The sequence below is a fragment of the Brachyistius frenatus genome, unplaced genomic scaffold (assembly GCF_029030835.1).
Source record: "Brachyistius frenatus isolate BFR_SWC_R1_liver_20210118 unplaced genomic scaffold, ASM2903083v1 Contig_15, whole genome shotgun sequence".
NCBI classification, from domain to species: domain Eukaryota; kingdom Metazoa; phylum Chordata; class Actinopteri; family Embiotocidae; genus Brachyistius; species Brachyistius frenatus.
Window position 1 is genome coordinate 5,095,394 of NW_027210614.1, and position 20,067 is coordinate 5,115,460.

The 20,067-nt window shown below is 39.6% G+C and overlaps 1 protein-coding gene across 1 annotated transcript; it reads right to left on the minus strand.

The window, feature by feature from the left end:
- Positions 1-9,845: 9,845 nt before the first annotated feature.
- LOC138617992 (potassium channel subfamily K member 2-like) lies at positions 9,846-19,505 on the minus strand. Its single transcript, XM_069693395.1, has 9 exons — positions 19,359-19,505; positions 17,654-17,760; positions 17,409-17,521; positions 16,592-16,682; positions 15,996-16,113; positions 14,906-15,066; positions 12,699-12,885; positions 12,465-12,604; positions 9,846-10,184 (listed from the first exon to the last, which is right to left on the minus strand). Coding segments are annotated over exons 1-9 (1,257 nt in total). The 5' UTR covers positions 19,360-19,505.
- Positions 19,506-20,067: the final 562 nt, after the last annotated feature.

Below are 20,067 nucleotides of genomic sequence, written 5' to 3' on the forward strand. Positions count from 1 at the left end.
CTCCTCGTGTAAAACCTCCCCGTCCTCTCGTACTCTTTGCTTTCCGTGCTGCCACTGCTTTCTTTAAATTTCACTGTAGTGGGATTTAAATGCAGGGACTGAAATGGCCACTCCTCATTTCAGGAACAACTTTCCAACCAGGCTTTGGTTGGTTTGGACATGTTGGAGGAAAGCAGAGTGATTACCAAGCTATAATTTATGCGCTGTCTGTGTCATATTCTTCTTAATGGCCTCAGCAGGACGGATGCTCCTCCGCTGACCGCTGGGACGATGTTCTTCTATGGTATATTTCCCTTCTTACACCTGACGTACGGCTGATCCAATCGTCCAGACAGTTCCAGCTCAGTATCATCTCTGCAGAAAACTGGTGCATTATACTTTTATATTTTTTAGTGCGTGTTCGTCATGACTTCATGTGCTTTTTGTCAAGAGTGGATTGTGATAAGGTTTACAGGGTATGAAGTCCTTGCTTCTTATTGTCCGTCCTGATTCCTCGGGTCCTCCTGCAGGTCTTTGTCAGATGTTCCGCGCGTTGCTGCTCTTGTCGCTGGTTCGATTCCCCCCTGGAGAAACTCCTCCTGGGGAACAGTGGCTCATCTAAGTGTCAAAAATGATTCGATTTTTTTTTTCTTTTTTTTTTCTGGGTGAACCTTTACAGTGTGTCTCATGACTACCGCTTTGGATCAATAAAATTGATCTCTTTAGACGTTACATTGAGAAGTATTGACTTGTGCTGACCTTTTGACCTCTTGTCCTGCTCAGGCCATGTAAAGACAGAAGAGGAAATCATCAGTTTCCAGTCAGAGCACATGTTGATCGAAGAGAGTGGGAGGAAGAGGCTGGAGAGGTTCATTCACTCCCACACACTCCCGGTCTGTCTCCGTGCCTGGCGGCGGGCGAGGGGACAGTGGGGCATGCTGGGTTATGGGAACTGAGATGAGACGACACAGTCACACACCTCAGAGCAGATACAGTCCTGCTCTGATGTCTCTGGCTGGAGCTGTTAGCGGAAGCTGCAGTGCCAGAACCAACTCTGGCCGATGACACGGGAAATGAGGAGATGGGTCCGCTGAGCTATGTTATCACTGGCACTCAGACTGGAGAGTGTGTGTTTGTTTATGCATGAGTGTGTGTGTCTGTCTGTAAAACTGACAGACTGACTGACTGTCGATCCCCGCGCTGTATGCATGATTTGTCCCATTCTTTACCCAGCATCACTGTGTAAGCAGCAGCTCTCAGGGCCAGAGAGTCACTGACAGGAAGTGTAGAGTGGGGTGTGTGAACAGGACAGAGGGAAAGAGACTGAGAAGAAGAGTTTGAGTCAGGGTAGAACATTTTAGTTACTTTAAAATCATGTGTCTTGAATGTTAAAATATAATCCAGCAGTAGCCTTATTTTTACTGAGTGAGGCATAAATAAACAAAGCAATGTACCACGTAGGTACCACTTTCAAGTCATCCTCCATAAAGGGCTATAGGTCATAACAATGGCGTTATCAATTGTTAATAAATCATTTTTAATGCATTACAGATCAAATATTATCCATTCATAAACCTGGCTATCCTGGTTGCAGCAAACTTATCTCGTTGTTCAGTTCATCTAATGGACTCGACAACCTGGCAACCCAAAAGTAGTTCTTTCAATGGGCTTTAGTTAATCTATAAAGCATTTGAAAATGATTTATGAACAGTTATTAAAGCCATTAGTTTAAATCTATACACCCTAAATAAAAGAAGGCACTTAGAAAGTGAGCAGAAACAATACAGTTAGACCAAATGGAGCATCAACTTTGTGCATAAGTAGTCTCATAGAATCACCCAGGACACCGCAACTCTGAGAATCAACCTCAAAATACTCATTATTTTATATTACAGCTGAGTTTTTTGATTTTCTACTTTCTGTCCCATCATCCTTGGACATGAAATGTCATCTGTGGCATAAAAAAGGCTCTCCAGCAATTTAGTATTCAGTGGTGGAAAGTAACTACTCAAGTACTGTACTTTGACTTTGACTCCACTACATTTTAGGGGGAAATATTGTTCTCACATTTCAATAAATGTTAAAATCATGCAGACATTATCATACTGTACATCCTTTGTAAACATGGAGTCCAAAGTTCAGCTAAAGCCACTGAGGCTATATTTGTTTGAATGTGAAAATCTTCCACAGTTAAACGCTTTTTGGGGGAACTTTATTACGAGGACAGAAGAACAAGAACTGTGAATTTTGTTCCCCACTTTTATTTCAATGAGTTTAGGAAGAGATCTCTTCATGGACAGAGGGGATGAATTATAGAAAGCATTATATTTGTTTTAGTTTACAAATTGGTCTGTGAGTATTGTTTCAAAAAAGACTTGAAAAAATGATGTCGCACCAGACACATGCCAAGATATTTTGACTTGTAGTCCCTTGATCTTATGCGACCCATAAATTTGATGACTATATTTTGTTATTTTTGCAAGTCGCTCCTAAACACCCCGGACTTTTCAACTTCACATACTCAATTTTTCAAGTATAAAAGCACCTTTGAGCCACAAAACACTGTCTTTAATGACCATAAAATCTGGAAGCTTCTGCTCTTTTTGTAGTTTGTCAGGTGGCACAAAATCTGTGACATCTGTGGCAGGTTAAATGAAGCACGTCCTACAGTAGTAGTGGGAAAAGAAGCGTCTGCATCGGTTTGTGGTGTCTGTCTACTGTCAGGGGCGACTTGCCAACACATCCGAGTCCTCTCTGAGAAAAGACAGTATGGCCAGAAACCAATGGAGGGATGACGTGATCTTAAGTTGAAGCAGAATTGATAACTAGCTGGACTGAAGATTTCCCACAACTTCCTATTTTCAGTGAAAGATTTCCAAAAATCCTGCCAGATGACCTGAATATGTCCGCTCGTCTCCACTCTGAAGTTTCTGTATGTCGGAAGTTCACTGTGCTGGCTCCTGTTCACACTGCCTCCTCTTGGATGGAGATAATATCTGCAATTCCACACACAGAGAGGGAGCTATTTTTAACAGCCACTGTCCCTGCGCTTTTTTTACACCACCTTTCTCCCAATGAATTGCCTCCTCATGCACAGAGCTAAAAATAGAAGCCATTAGAATAGAATAAACATAAAAGGCACTGAAGGCCTGAGCTCATCTGACTTCAGTCGTCACAGTGTTTTGAAACATTAACCCCCCTCAGGGAAATTGCTTTCAGTGACTCAATGAGTTGCTGTGGCGAGAAGTGTGCTCTCCGCCCCGTGCAGCAGCTTGTGAGCTTTGTGGGAAATATGCTGACAAAGATGATTTGAAAATTTGAGTGGAGGTATTAGTTAGGGTGCTAATTACTCAGAGGTACACGCTGTGGTTGAAAGAAATGATCCAGTGAGTGCAAATGAACTCGGGAGTTTCACTGCTACACCCACACATGGCACATGCACAATTAATTATGGGTGCTACGTTTTTCATAAATGGGCAAAAGTAATGGGTATAATGCATTTTAGAATATGCTGAGTCTCATTTCATAATGCTGCCGGATGCACAAGGGTTCACTGTGGATGATCCACCAATCAGTGAGGGCGTAGTTTGATATCCACAGTGGTCAGATGCTTCATATGGGAGCAATTCAACCAAATCTTTAAAAAAAAAAAATCCCACTTTCCCACTCACTCACCTTACAGATATTTTCGGTTTTTGTTGCTGAGAAGGCAGAGAGTCTTTACTGTGGCGGCATATTCACTTGTGGTGCAAATGGCATTAGAAAACTCACCAGTAAAATGTCATTTCCTGTGCAATGTCCTGATTACTGCAGGAGATTGAGCACTGACCTCACTCCCAGTGGTAGTAAACTGCCCTGTTATGCATATTTTTGGTTTTTCTAATCAGAGTAAAATCACCTATGAAGGTGTCCTATCCTTGATACAGAGCATGTACCAGTGGCCAACTTCCCAAAAGCCTGAAAGCGAGAGGACCGACGGGGTGCTCAGACAAGCAGCAGCTTTGGGTGGTGTGAATGGGAAAGATAATAAACTTTTGCATGCATTCTACATATACTTCAGCATTAATGGATAAGACACTCAGACACTTTTTAAAGCAGTAGTTTGACTTTTTTTTTTTTTAAAGAGTTAGATGAGAAGAACAATATCACCTTGATCTATCTGCATTCAATTTTAATCTACCACCTGCAGCGGGTCAGTTTAATTTAGCAAACAGTCTGGAAAGAGCTAGCCTGCTCTGCCCAAAGGCAGCACCAACCAGCTTACTGAATGCTCACACAGTAACACACAATAATTTGTGTGCATGAAAGCGCTAAAACAACTCTCTGCCTGGGACCAGTGTGTTTTCTAAGTCTCTGCTGGATCTCTCAGCCTTGGAAGGCAAGACAGGCTTTTACAATGGAGGAAATATCATGGTGAAATGAACCAGTGTACTGTATCTGTATGAATGTGTGGTGTTGATTCTGGTCTGTACTTCCTGCTTTCATATCTTTACCTCACGCATCATAAGACCTGCTGCCACTGGCCAGTCACTCATCAGACCAATCTGTCATCCAGGAAGTTTAAACACGAATAATTACTCAGTGGTTCAGCGGCTGTGAACTCTGAGAGCGAAGAGAACATAGTAATTAACGTGACTCCTAAAGTACTGAATAAGAGTCATGTTTGCTAGATGTTCAGATTCATTACCTAGTTTGAAGTTTTAAACTGAGTAATGAATCTGAAAAAAACCTAATTTTAACTTGGCCATGTACACCTCAAAACAAAACTCGATACGGATTACTGACAAACTTTTACTAAAAGTTCTTCAATATAAATTGGATTAAGATTGACATTTCAAAATGTGAAGGGACAACCACCAAAACAAATCACAGGTAGGCTCTGTAGATCACAACTGACGGCAGTAAAGTTAAAATGTTCCCGTAACCTGAAACCAAGTCTACATTCAGGTCGACTCCACGCTGAGTGATGACAGAACTATCAACAGGACTCGATGCTCTTCACATTTTAAATATTTAAATATTTCTTTGTCTTATCGGACAACATGGCCAACAGCCTTAGGTAGGGTTGCTGAGAGCGATGCACATTGATTTGTTTGGCAGACGAGAGGCGGCGCAAATTTAACAAGAACCAATCAAAAACAGCTAAAAGTTTCAAAAAGTCAAAGGTCAACATGATTGTGACTCATTCACATGCACATGATATCTGCAGAATGCCTGGATTGTAATTTCTTTAAATGTTACCCAATCGTTCACTTGGCCTCAAGGATGATACGATTAGTGTTTGGTGGTCAAAGGTCAAAGTTCAAGGTTATCGTGATGTCATGTTTTTTATCATTCATTTTCGTAAACACAATACTTCATTAACGCCTTGAGAGAATGTCTTCAAACTTTGCAAAAACATTCACTTGGTACCAACGATGAACTGATCAGAGTTTGGTGGTCAAAGGTCAAAGGTCAAGGTCACTTTCAATTCATATTGACCAATAATTGTGATTGCAGTATTTCAGGAATTCCTGGAGGGAATTCCTTCAAATTTGTCACAAATGTTCACTATAACTCAGCAATGTACTGTTTGGTGGTCAAAAGCCAAAATATGTTTCCCATTCTTGTGAACATTATATCTCAGGAATGCCTTGAGGAACCTTCTTCAAATCTGGCACAAATTTTCACTTGGAAACAAAGATGATGTGTATAGATTTTGGTAATCAAAGGTCAAGGTTAAGGCCAATACGACACCACGTCCATCCTATCTGCTCATTCCATTCACATGAATGCAATATCTCAGGAGAATTTCTTCAAATGTGGCAAAAATTTTGACTCAAGGATAAACTACTAATATTTTGAAGGTCAAAGGTCAACGTCACTGTTAGTTCACATTTGTTTTTAACTGTGAACACGATATCTTAGAAACGCCTTCAGGGAATTTCTTCAAATGTGACACAAACATTCCCTTTAACTCGAGGCTAAACGTATTAAATGTTTTGGATCAAAGGTCAAGGTCACTGTCACCTCTTATCGACCCATGCCTGTGAGCACGCAATCAGGAAAACGCCAAAAGGAAATATCTCTAAAATTGCCACAAATGTTCACTTGGTCTCAACAATTAAGTGATTAGATCTTGGTGTTCAAAGGTCGAAGGTCACTGTGTCCTCATATCTTTCCCATTCTTGTGAACGCAATATCTCATCAATGCCTTCAGGGACCTTTTTCAAACGTTCACTGGGACTCAAGGAGGAGGCAAGAAGATTTTGGGGATCATAAGTCAGCGGTCAAGGTCAAAGGTAACTATGACCTCGGAAAACATGTTTTGATATAGATATTAAAAATTCTAATAGCAATAGTGATTATTATTATTTTATGTCTATCATTCAACACCCTAACTAAGGAGCAGAAGGGGAGATTGTGACCATATTTCACATTTATGACAGATACTGAATTGGTGACATTACCCTGGAGTGTCCATCTAGAAATGGATTAATTGTATAGGTCTTCTGTGCTGTCAGGATTGAAGTTGTGTGTGAACTATCCATGTTTTAAAACTTAGGCTATATTGTTTTTGCAGCAACATCTATATATTTTTGCAAGATATGCATGTAAACTAAAAACTTGGTTTGTGAAGGTATACAACCTCCAGTAATTATTATTCCTGTTCTTAGTTTTAGTATTTAGAGAACATTATAAGCATGTTGAAATACACAGTAAACAGAGAAATAGTTATTTTTGGTATATTTTCAAGTTATACATGGTACAGAAATTGTTGTGACATTAGAGATTAGATCTACAGACATTATCAGTGTTACGTTTTCCCCACCCCATCAGTGTAGAATTATTCTACCAGTACAAATAAAGTTTACAAAAATACAGTTGTCATCATAGAAAGCATTAACATATCCGGCACACTATGAAAAAAAATGAAAAAGTTAGTTCAGCACAGGTAAAAAAAAGATGGTCATGTAACAATTACATGTTGAGTAACAAAGTGTTAGTACTGAACCACACAGAGTTAATTCAGAAATTAAAACACTCCTAAAGTAAAGTCAACACACCTGCCGAGCTATTTATCTCTTCAAGTAGGATGTCAAGGGGGAGCATGACAGGCATCTAATGAATTAAAAGAATCCATGTAACCTCAAGTCAATTAGGACTGGATAAAAGGTAAAATAATTAATTGGCATTGCATCGGATTGTTGGAGTACGTTTTCTAATTGATTCTGGTGTGAGGCTTTTACTGGCTGGTCTCAGTGTGTTTTTAGTACCATAAAAAACTACAGGCTGATTAATATTTTCTTATGTCATTAAATTAATTAATTCAAAACCCTCCCAGTAAACTGTTAACTTATTAATTATAAATCAACCCACTTTAGCTACATCAGACAAAAATTTGCTTCACACTCCTGTTGTATGTGGGAAATAATCTGAGGATTGAACTCTCTTTATTAGATTGTTAAAGAGAACATTTTGTGTTTTAAACCGTGTAGTTGTCACTAATGCCATATAACAACAGAAATCAAAGCCTTCTGACTGGATGGACTGCTTAGCCGTGGAGGTTACAGCATGATGTCACGTTCAAAGGCTGTTAAAGTGCATTTTCAACGGCAGGTGTACACAGATGGGAGAAAGCCCTCAATGTATGTGTGTGTGTGGAAGCTGGGCATTAAAACTGAATCTATTCTTGAACCATAACCATGAAACCTTCATGACCTGTCTATGTGCACATCCACATCGGTGAAGCTCCAACATTCATTTCCGTCCTCAACAAGGCTTTTTAAAAGAATTTACTTTCTCATCCAAGAGGTCATACACAGTAAATACTTGATTATATCTTCAGGACCCCAAGCATATGACTGCTGAAAAAGAAAAATACAAAAAACATAAAAACCTTTCCTTCTAATTCAAGGGTTGTTTGAAAGAAATGCTCCCACCCACTTGATATTGGACTTCACAAAAGGCATTATATGTGAGAGAAAGCAGCTTTAGGATGTTAAACTGTGAAAAGTGAAATAAAATGTATCAGAGGTGAAAATGACACTTTGATACATCACAGAATCAAAAACATAAAACCACAACTCCTTCAGATGATACTAATTTTGTTCCCAGCCAGTGAATTTATGCCACTGGTCTGAATGAAACTGAAATGCTTGATCTGTAGTCATTCACCTGTGACCTCAATAAATCACATTTCTACAAGTTGGAAAGATGTTGCCACATGAATTCATGTTTGTGACTAAATGGCCCAAAGAGACACTGTATGCTACAGTTTCCCACAACATTTGAACATTTTCTGCTTCCACCTACGATGAAACAGTCAAACCTGCAGTAACTTCATCTTCAAGGCCAAACAAAGACAATTGGGTGAATATGCCACATGTCAGAGTTAGAACAATGGGAGAACAATATGACTGACACTAAAGGCTTTAGTTGTGTTAGACTGGATATATACCAACAAAAATGTTCCTCATTTGAGGTAAACCGAATTCAAATGGCATTCAAAGTATCCCCACGTAGCTCAGTGATCTACTGTATAACTCAGCTGTCGAGCTCACATTGTGCTGTGCTTTGTCTTGTATACAAAATAGTTTGAGGCACTGAAGTGGTTCGGCAAATCTTCATGCAGCCACTTCTTTTCAAAATACATCCAGAATCAGAGGCACACACCAGTTTTAACTGCATGGAAACTCCTCTATAAAACTGAGAGGGCTTGTGCATGCAGATGACAACAGGACTATTAGATGAACATGGGTGTGACTGGGAAACTGCCACAGCGGTCAAACTCTTGACTAGAGGCTCCTCACCTCTCGGTCCAGAACAAACTACAAATAACTGCTTTGTTTCTCAAAAGAATGAACAGTTTTTGATTAAAAAAAAAAAAAAAATCACATTTGACATACTTGGAAAAAAACAATGGCTTAAACTTGTTGTTGGTAACAATGACAATGATGTAAACCAAACTCATAAATTAAAACAACTTATATAAGTAAACAACTTGTAATAGCATTTTTGTAAGATTTAGTAAAAACAACAGGACTGTTTTAATATCACAGTGGTCTGCGGTAGTGATTATAACTGTTGCCACTGTGATGTGCAAAAGATAAAAGTTAAAAGAATCATACCTGGTGTCAAAACTGAAAACCTCATTATCTGAGCTACTCTTTAAAACAGATGTAAAGAGTAAAGAGTTTCAGATTGAAACATTATCAAAACACACGTTTTTTGGTGTCATATTTTAAATATATGCTTTTGAGCAGGATTGCAACTTTTATTTTTGGTAATGATGGTCTTTTTCCATGTGAAAAATTACATTAAATATTTATCTAAATTTCCCACAGTCCGCACAGATTCTCAACCCCAGAGTTACATTTAGTATACTACTGCATCACACCAAATAAGTAACATCTCTTTAGTATATAAAATGCCAAAGAAAAAAATGGCATAAGGTGTAAAGCTATGCAGTAAAAATTAATCATAAATTGTTGAATGTAGAATATTGGATTGCTGCAAACACAGACAGGTACCTTGGACACACCTTCTGACTTGAATAATGGGTCACCAAATACTGTAGTGGTACATATACAGTATGTTGGAAATGTAACCTGTATCGTTGTTTAGCAAGGGTCTTACAGGGACCCTGTAAATAAAAATTTCAACGGGCTCATGTACTGTATGTTCTTCATGCTCTTTGTTTCGCTGTTGGCACGAGGAGGGTGAAGTAAGAAATGTGTCCATTGTGAAAAATCCACTGAAGTGTTGTTGAGCAAGGCCGTGACTCCTCTTATGTCCCCGTCGACGGGTGAAGATGTGAATACTGATGCCACCAATGATGAAAAAGGCCTCTGAGGTGTCTTGAAGAGTTGCTGACTGTCCTTTTTCTACTTGAAGTGTTCAATAATCGAGACATCTGCTCTCTCTGGATCCAACCCGTTCATGAAAAAACCACCGTTTCTGGCCAGAGGTGTCGTCAAGCCCTGCAGCCCAACCTCCTTCTCGCTCTTGTCCCGTTCGTCGTTGAAATTGACCGACACACTGCGCTTGGGCAGAGTGAGCTCAGTGGCCGGGCTGAATCCCAGATCTGAGGACAGTTTGCGTTTAATCGAAGCGGCACGCTGGAATTTATCGTAGATCTCAACGCTAACACGACGGCGAGTCTCTTTAATCTCTGCAGAGACATTGGCCGTCCACTCAGCAGCATGAGCCCGGATCTCCCCGACCTACAGGGAGACGGACAGAGAGGACATGCAGTCAGAGCACAGGACAGAGGGCGACACGTGGATGGCAGGTTGTTGCACGGGTGAAATGTCACAGATTTGAGCTGTTAAGGAAACCAAACAGTTGTTTTGATGACAGTTATTATTTAGAATAAAATGATATAATATAGAAATAAAGAAGAGTAGACGAGAGAATTTGGTAATAAATAACCTTTGAAAACCTTTTGAAGTGTTGTTGTGTGAGAAAGGTTATTAACAAAACATTTTACAGGGCGCAACAGTGATTTCTATTCAAATCACTCCAATCTGAAAATATTGCTTGAAGTTAGTGTCTCTAACTGGACTGCACATTATCTCTATTGTAATATGAATGTACCTTTGTTTACACTGAGGCTGCTCTGAAAACTGTTATCACGATATATGATCTTTAAAACAGAGAAAAGAAACAATGTGGGTGAGATGGAGCGGTGACGATGGTACTGTCCAGGAAGTCAACTCAATTACATTAAAACAATGTATCTGCAACTAAATAGGACATTGCAGAGTATTCATCCACCATGGAAAATATGACACACACACACACAACTGAGTACACCTTACAACAACAACCAGGAGCATTGATATGTATATAACAGGTGGAGTAGAGAATGATATTACAACAGAGACAACACAGAAATTCATTATGCTGTAGAAAGAAAACTGACGTGTTTGATTTGATCTGACAGAGCAGAAATATAAGAATATAAATAAAATGAACTGCGCTATCGAGTCGAGTTTTATTCAACTAGACTGTTGAGTTCAGGATTTGATACGTTAATATTCTTCAATAGTTCTACACGATCTAACTCTGCTGCCACACTGGATCTATGCTGACTTCACGTATAGTAAAAAACATAACCTGAGTAATACACAGCCATCTTTACATCTTAGTTTACATTAATTGAACACCACACACTGTCTTTCCTCAGAAAACCTCAGAATCTAATATGGATAGTTTTACTCTTTGCTTTACAGACTGCAAAGTATATAGTGCCATGAAACATTTTCAAACTTTGCCTGTGAAACCTGAGTTAAGCTATAACAGTGAGAGCAAACTGAATGTTCACATTAATACTGTTATTGCTTTTTCTTCTTGTGTTACCATGTCTGACACTTAATGGCATGACAGACCAGCCATTCTTAACGAATACAATAAGGCTCCAGGTGTTTATGAATCTCATGCTGTCAATAAAACTTGCATCAGCTCCAGGGCAGGTTGACTTTGCATGGGGCAGACTGACACATAAAATGAGAAGTGAAGCAGAGATGTGACGAACCCTGCACCTAACTTTGTTTAACAAAGATATTTATATGCCTTAATGGGAAACTAACACACATCAGTTTTGTCCCAACATGTCATCAGAAAGCGACTGAAGTGGCCACGGAGCCTGTGTGGTCTCACTTCACTATCAGTGATGATGCATTTACAGACCAGCGAGATTATGCCGTATCACAGCAGGATTTCACCATGAGAAACCATGGGGAGCATGTGTGAACACACACACGCGCACACACACAAACACACACAGATACACAAACACAGATCATCAAACATCATTGCAGCTGCAGATTAAATCTCCTACCATTCAACTAATTATGTTTCGCTAATGGGGACACTGGGTCGTGTCATGTCATCGTGTTCCTGTCAAAGAGTCTTGTTCCATGAAACATGAGAAAATGTTTGTTAGTTAAAAACTGACTAAAATATATGACAAAATCTTTACTTGTTCACCATTGAAATCCAGTTATTTCAGAGACAATAATCCTTCTGAGAGGGGAACTTCAGGGTTTTTTTTACTGAAGGGCTATAAACTACCAGATGTTCCTTTTTGGAAACAGCTGAGTTTAGTTGTACACCTGTTTTATATTCAGTGTTGAGAAGGCTCCTAATTATTATCAAATACAAACGTCATCACGCATTGTCCGAATGACCTTTGCCTCCTTCTGGGGATTCTCATAATAATGTCCTGAGATTGTGTGTATATATTTGGAAGGCAGAGAGTCAATTGGATTAGAAAACAGTCGTATCGCTGAAATGAAGTTAAGCAGAGGGCAAAAGTTGAGGTGGCACTGTAACTGAGTGGCTCATGTAACCTGTGTTTGACTGTGCAAGAGAAGAGAAAGAATAGAAAAAGATGAACAAGTAAACATGAAGCAAAATTAAAGAAAAGTGACAGAAACAAGCTGCAAAAGAAATGAGACAATGCCACTGAGTGAAGTAACAAAAAACCAAGAGTCTCATACCTCCTCTTTAGTCTTCTTGGAGATAACTCTGAGCCAGTCTCCAATCATGCTGAGGATAGCAGCAAAGTAGGCCAGACCCACCAGGATCCAGAACCACACAACTGGTTTATAGTAGTCCAGGTACTCTATTTCTGACCCACCTAGGCACAGAAAAAAAGATTTTCAGCACCTGATGAGACATAGCAGCGTGATGCAGGTCTAAAGTGTGTGTTTGATCACTGGTTGGGTTTGCACCTGCCACAAAGTCCCCGAATCCGATGGTAGTCAAGGTTATGACCACAAAGTAAATGGACTCCAGTGCAGACCAGCCCTCGATGTGTTTAAAGATGGCTGCTGGGAGCGCCACAAACAGCAGGCAGCCAAACAGCACGAACAGCAGGGTGGACGTGACCCGTATCTTTGTCTGACTGATGTCCCAGTGCTGCAGGGAGAGACAAGGACAGAGAGATGCTACGTTATTTAAATATTCACCAAAACTCTTAGTGTGTCTGCGAGCAGGCTGAGGATTTCCTCATGTCACCCATTATGAGAGAGGGAATCCAGACTGTGGTGGGTGAAGTGTTCAGATCTCTAACTAAAAGTACCATTACCGCAAGGCAAAATACTGATATACAGTCCTGCATTAAAACTACCAAATTGTAAAAATGTCATCAGCAAAATGTAGTTTAACTATCAAAGGTGGAGAAGAGGTTGTCAGATGATTAAGAAGAAGCAGAGACGAAAAACGTCTGGTACTCAAGTAAATGTACATTATTTTTGTGGAATATTATAACTTTATAACAGTTATTAAATGTAACTTTTTGAGACATTTAGAGTGGAAATGTCTCTCCGGTGGAACTGCGAATCACTCATGGACATCAGAAACATGCAGAGAGGCCTCAACTCCTTTTTTGTAAAGGGGCTTAACTTAAGTGTAGAACAAAGCATTTTATAAGTGTGTTAATAAATGTAGTTAACAAAAAAAAACATATTTCCCTCTGAAATGTAATGAAATATTAAGTTGCTAAAGCAAATGTAAAGTACCACCTGACATCAACCGAAGTTCAGTATGTGAATAAACATACTTAATTACCGCAGAAATCAGGTCCATTTAGAGTACAGTAAGTAACGTTCAAACTAAAGTGAGATACCGAACATTGTGTGGAAACCAGATGTTTCTTTAAATCAACCATCAGAGAATATGGAAGATAAGATACCTGACAAACTGAGAAAAATTGGATTAAATTACTGACGTTAATGTTAACAACACTGAGAGTCTAAAGCCATGCAGCTTCTCCCTCATCATCATCAGCATGTTCTGGATGTTCAGCTGTGGCTGAACTGGTATTTAGTCATAAACCATAAGACAAAGCAAAATGCTAACTCAGCACTAAACCTTCGGCGGATGCTAAAAGAATATTAGCTGATTGCCAAAGTCATTGTCTGCTGATCACTAATGTCTCTACAGTTCATTTCAATCCCTCCCGGAGTTGTTGCAATATTTCAGTCTGTGGTTAGCTGGAAGAGCGACTAAAAATTATAAAACACACTGCTGAAGGAGAAACTGTTTTTGAAGTAAAATGTTGAAACAGCCTGATGCTAAAAGCACTTGTGGTATTATTCTATAAATTGGTCCCTTGGGTGCAGTTGAAAAGAAAAGCCATTCACTGAAGATAATGCTGCAGTCTCACACAATCTGCACAAGACTTTCACGAACGAACACACTCACACAATTAACTTTTGTCTTATTTCCTTAATCATAAGATTCCCATGGGTGCTGCTGAAGGAGCAACTCATTCAAAACTACATTTCTGTTTTCAGATTTCTGCTCTTTTCATTCAAGAAAAGTCATTCAAGACTAAAATAAACAAATTACTCACATCAGCCACTTAAACTTTGAAGACCTGACCACAAACTGAGTTAGCTCTGTTTCTCTATTTTGGCCTCGTTCCAACATGTGGGAGCCTCATTTTCCGCCTTATCTTAAAAATACTGTCTTTACCCATAAAACATGATGATAGACAAATAAATGAAAGTAAGAAAGATAAACGGAAAAACAAGCTTGAAAATTACTGCTCAACAACAACAATCACCATGAGACCTATGTTTCATTTAGATGGTTCTTAATGTGTGTGGACTCTAGGGAAAAGTCTTTTTTTTTTCACTCTTTTTAAACAATGGAGTAAATCAACCCCGATGCTACATTTACATTGTCTTTTTGTTTTCGTAAACTTTTGGTGGATTACATGTCATTCATTCTAAAGTAGTTCAGCCTGCAGAGTTTCTTATCTCTAACCACAAAAAAAAAAAATCCAAGCTGAACTTGACTAAAAATGTAATCATGGGGTTTAACTCTCACTGGAGCAACTCATGTTGAAGAGGCAGCAAATATATGAAACCGTGGGAAGTCTTGTTTGTACCTTATGGGTTAACGTGACATGTGCATGGTACTCCGGACTCACCACAAACATTTTCTCCACTTTGGCGATGCCCTTGCCGAAAATAGTGCCGAGCTGATCTCCTACTCCAGCCAGAAGGAAGCCAAACAGAGGAATCCCCAGCAACGCGTAGACAATGCAGAATATTCTTCCTCCTTCCGTGTGGGGGGAGGTGTTCCCAAAACCTGCAGAGAGGACAGTTAGAAACTGAGACGAATCATAGCAGCACGGTGACTACAACAGTGGACCGAGGGGTATTTTCTTTTCTGTCACCTGGTCTTCGGCCGAATGTGGTGTCATAAAATTTGTTTTACATCATGTACATCACATAATATTTACATTTTCTGGGATTCTGCTGTCAAATGTACAGTTTTTGTCCAAATGTCTGTTTTTAACACAGAAAGATAAGGGGTGTTACTGCAAAGATAAAAAGCTAAAATATCATTTTTGTGTATTACGTTTGGTAGTTCACCAACTACTGCACTTGAAACGTTGTTGGTTCCCTATAAAAAATTATAAGAACTGCATGAAACACGTCGCAAGCACAGCATGTGGAGACAGTTTCACCAGCAGTGCTGCCACATTTAAATGTGAGGGGGTGAATGTTTGTGCTGGTCTCTACCACTGCATTCATCAGAGGTCAATAACTAGCTTAGATAATCTGCTGTAATTAAATAAAATCTAAGAAAAAGACATCAACAGAGAAAATGAAACTGATCAGTACTGACAACGAGAACTGAAAACAGTGGGTGAAACATAAAGTAAGAAAACAGAGGGAGGAGAAGAGGAGCGTGGAAGAAAGATCAAGAGTGAAAGAGTTGTGTGAGGAGACATGACCATTTACAGAGAGTGAGGAGAGTATGATTCACACATGCATGCACAAATTAAATGTACGAGGATGGTACTGTAAATGTAATACTTGAATTATATCCAGGAAGCAGATGTAGAGTCAATGACAAAAGAAACTCCCTCCAAAGCAGTAGGTCACTGTCACTGTCACATAACAGCTACATTCAGAGGATTGTCCACATAAATGCAAACACAACAAACGCACTTATTTTAAAGGACATTTAAATTATTTGAATTTGAATTTGTGTGTGTGTGTGTGTCCTACCGATGGTTGTGATTACAGTCCCAGCGAAGAAGAAGGCAGAGCTCAGGTCCCACAGGCTGCTGTGGTTGGTCAGCGTTCCTGCAGGGTTCACTCCTGAACGGATTGCAGACGCAACTTGCTGGAAGGTGGTGAGAGAGCAATATCAAGTTATCACTAAGTCACCAGAAAAAAAAACACATACTGTGTCACTTTCTTACTGCTGTAAATATTATCATCATGAATCATTTAAGCAGCTGCTTCTCGTTGAGGTACAGGAATGTGTTTGTGTGCTTGCCTGTCTAATGAATTAAAGATGGCAATATATAAAACCTGAGATGACTGTGAAAGAGGCAAAAATCTGGAGCAGTTATAGAGAATACTTTATGGAAATCTGGTGCCGGTGAATGTGATAGTCCCAGGAGAGTTTCCTGGTTCAGAACTGGCAGGACCAACAACAGGAGTCTACAAACAGAAACAAACTTTCTTTGGCTCGGCTGTTCTTCCTACTTCTCCTGAAAAGCTGAAAGAGCTGTCCATGGTGCTGAAACCACTGAAACTGGGCAGTACATACAGAACACTATTTTTATGTATAATTTATATATATGAATCAGTCTCACCTTAACCAGCTCCTCCAGCTCGCTCTGGTTGACACAGGTGTGTCTGGACAGGAACTCCAGCTTCTGGGACAGGATGGCCAAACGCTGGGCACTAAGAGAGAGAGAGAAATCTGACTGATGTGCTCAATATTACTATACCGTAGTTCCCTACCCTTAGAGAAAAAACAAATGGGTCACGTGATCAAATGAGTTTTTGCTCATGTGAAATTTATGTGTTTTTTCTGTAAGGGTGATGAAACTCACGGTTGGTTTTTTCTACTTTTGTGAATTTAAATAATCTTGATTCTTGTTTTCATGCAGGTTTCTTTCATAAAGTGTAACTGAACTATAGAGGCCCAATACAACATGTTCTAGTGATCCATTCAAATCACTAGATGAAGCACAATACCCACTGTCTTCGAGGCACAACAAGACTCAGCACAAGTTTTGCACAGAGTCCTAAACAGTTTTAGAATAATTTTCTGTGATCAACACGGTCAAAGACTCAAGACTGATACAAATATTATATATTGTTAAGCAAGCACAATTTGGAGGGGTCTCATTTCTGGACAGAAAAAAAAATCCCATTGAATTCACTTCAATTTATACCCTGAATAAAGATAACCTTCTCAATCTTTTTACAATAAATAAAATATTCAGAATAAATCAATAGTTTTTCGGAATAAATGCAACTAGATTCCAGTTTTTAGAAGGAACTAAATACCTGCAGTTTTCAGTGGCTCTGAAGAAATGCCTGACAGGAGTGAACCAATGACTTCAGATGGACAGGATGACGGCGAGGCAGACAGACAGGCAGACATGCTTTTAACCTGCCTACCTCTCGTGAGGCTGCTCCAGGGATCTGATGACTGCTGCTCCCATCACCAGGTACAGAACCACCAAAAGAAAGATGGCTGACACTGTCTTCCATTTCATCACCGTGGCAACCACCTGCAACACTTTACCTGATCAACTCAGATTCATAGAGGAGGTGTACAAAATTTGCTTGTCCACTAACACCTTATGAAAAAAATGATCAAAATCTATTTTTCTGCATATGTATTCGTTTTGTTTTTCTCTCACCTCTGTCTCCTCCCGAGGAGTCAGTGTGATTGGCTTTGTGGAGAAGGAGAGGCGGGGTTTAGTGTTATGAGTGGCAGATTTAGGGTCCAATAAGTCTGGGGCTGCCACTGTCAGGGGAAATGAGAAAATGGCATTGAATTATTATTTTTTTTTCACCAAGCACTTTCCCCCCGACCTGTCTCTGCTCACATGCAACACATTTAGCTGTTAGTTTGAGAAATCCTTATAAATAAATCACAGAGGAGCCCTTTAAGTGGCCTTTAAAATCCTCACACTGAATGAATAAGGCCTTAACGTTTAGTTTAGCAACACTAGGGTGTGGAATGTGCTTGTTCTTTCATCAGATCAAGTTGGTAGTTTAGAATAAGAATTGTTTAAAAGAAGAGGACCATGAGAGTCCTGTCCATCTTAAATGTCACAGGAGGGTTATGGTGAGAGTATGAATGTTATGAGTGTTTTAAAGATAGAGAAATTAGAAAGCGACAGTGAATATGTCATGAGAGAAAATAAGTGCTGAGGCCTTTGTAGTTTGTGAATGACCAATTTTTCTGCATGTATTCCTTTTCTGCAGTTCCATGAGTGAGAAGTGTGTTATGTTTTTTTTTTTTAAATATCATAAGTTCAATTTACTGTGGGTATTGTGAGAAAATGAGCATAAATGCATTCATTTTTGTAACTGTTTTCTGATTCTGATGTAATTTGTGGGCAGTTAAAGTGAAAAAAAAAGTCACAGTGGCAAAGGCAAAGTATGTTACAGTAGGTTTCTCCCATCAGCTTAAATGGTGATTACTTTGACTCTGGACTCACTTTTTCATTACAATTGCCAAACTGAAGTTAAACAGGGAGCGGAGACAGAAGGTCAATATGCATCAGTGATGGACAACAATGTGATGTTAGATATTGTATCCATAATAGCACTACTAGTGTGTTTTTATAATGCCACCTTTCACCTTTTAATGTATAAATCACAAATAACAATAGCACAGATTTAACGAGATTTAAATATTGTAGTAGAAAGTAATCATCTTGAGTGCTTCTGACTGTTTCCAGTATTGTCGTAACAATTTTGTACACTCAGTTTGAAGACAGAATCTATGAAAGAAAAAAGGCACGAATCAATACTCATTTGAATTTCTCTCAGGTTGGGCAAATCAGATTGATTCACCTGTGATCTTGTTGTACAGTATTGATCATTTGGGGAACATACTACTGTGTCTGTGGTGTAGTTTATTTAATTTTTAATAAAAGCACATTCATGTTTGGTTACATTTTCTTAGGGTTTTGAGAGTTTACAGTAAAAAAAAAAAAATGGTGATATCATCTTTTTATTTCAGAAGTTTTTCAATGACATTAGGTTTGACCAAACTACTGGTGACCAATGAAAAAAAGCTTAATCAGGGTGACTTTAGAACCACTGCGTTTCCTTTTCACACACCCACTTCACTCTCACAGCAGGTGGAGAATTAACAAGTTGCAAGTGTTTTGCATGATTTTCAAGATTATAAGTGAAATGTGTGTTTTCAGCTTGGTGTTGAAAATAAATGAGGTCACACGCAGGTGGAGTGGAGTGATGTGACATTCAGCCAGCTTAAAGTGTGAGTTGTTTGGAGACCCACAAACTGCACTACGTTATAAATAAGTTTCACTTTCTCATTCTTTACAACTCTCTCTTCATATATATACAAAGTAATAATTCTGTACTCACTCCTTGTTGCTGCCTATCCGATGCCCTCCGCTCTCCTCTTCTCCTCATCCGAGGCTCTTACTGCGTTTAGGGGAATCTTTCCTCCTCTGCGTGTCTCCTTCCTGCGGTGCTGAAGCGGGGGGACGAACAGGCGCTCCGTTTTCCCTCTGCGGCAACTCTCTACTTTCACTGCTGATCGGACACCAACGCTGCACCTGCAAGGTAGTTTTAGGGTCTCTACGTGCCACTGCAAAGAGTTTTCGCTGGTCTTCCCCTCTTTGGCCTCCCTCCTGTTTCGGCTCTCTGGCATCCACTGAGCTCCGACTGCGCTCTGGCTTTTGAGCGCACCGGTGAGCGGTGAAATCACACAGAGGAAGGAGGAGGAGGATAAGGATGAGGAGAGGGGGTGGAGAAAGGGCCAAGGGGAGGCGGTGCTCCCCATACTGGGGTCTGCAGAGCCCAGGGGGATCTTCTCCTCTACAGGATTTGAGAAGTCCTCATAAATCTGCAGTTATTTGACTGCATGTGTTTAAAGCACAATTTGGTTTTAGGTCTACATCTCTCTTGTGTGATTCTCACATGCAACTACAATATTATCATCAGATGAGGACACAAAACCCTCCTCAAATTAACAGAGTGATTTTGTTATTCATTTATAATATTTTTGGTAGATCGTCAAAGTGACAGAGTCTTATTGTAAAAGGAGCAAGAGGGCGACAGAGGTGAAGAG

What these genes read in the sequence shown, in the direction of transcription:
- LOC138617992 (XM_069693395.1), bottom strand. An exon ending in CTCCTCGGGAGGAGACAGAG is followed by an intron (nt 17,522 to 17,653) that starts GTGAGAGAAAAA and finishes AAAGTGTTGCAG; the next exon opens with GTGGTTGCCACGGTGATGAA. An exon ending in CTGGAGCAGCCTCACGAGAG is followed by an intron (nt 16,683 to 17,408) that starts GTAGGCAGGTTA and finishes TCTCTCTCTTAG; the next exon opens with TGCCCAGCGTTTGGCCATCC.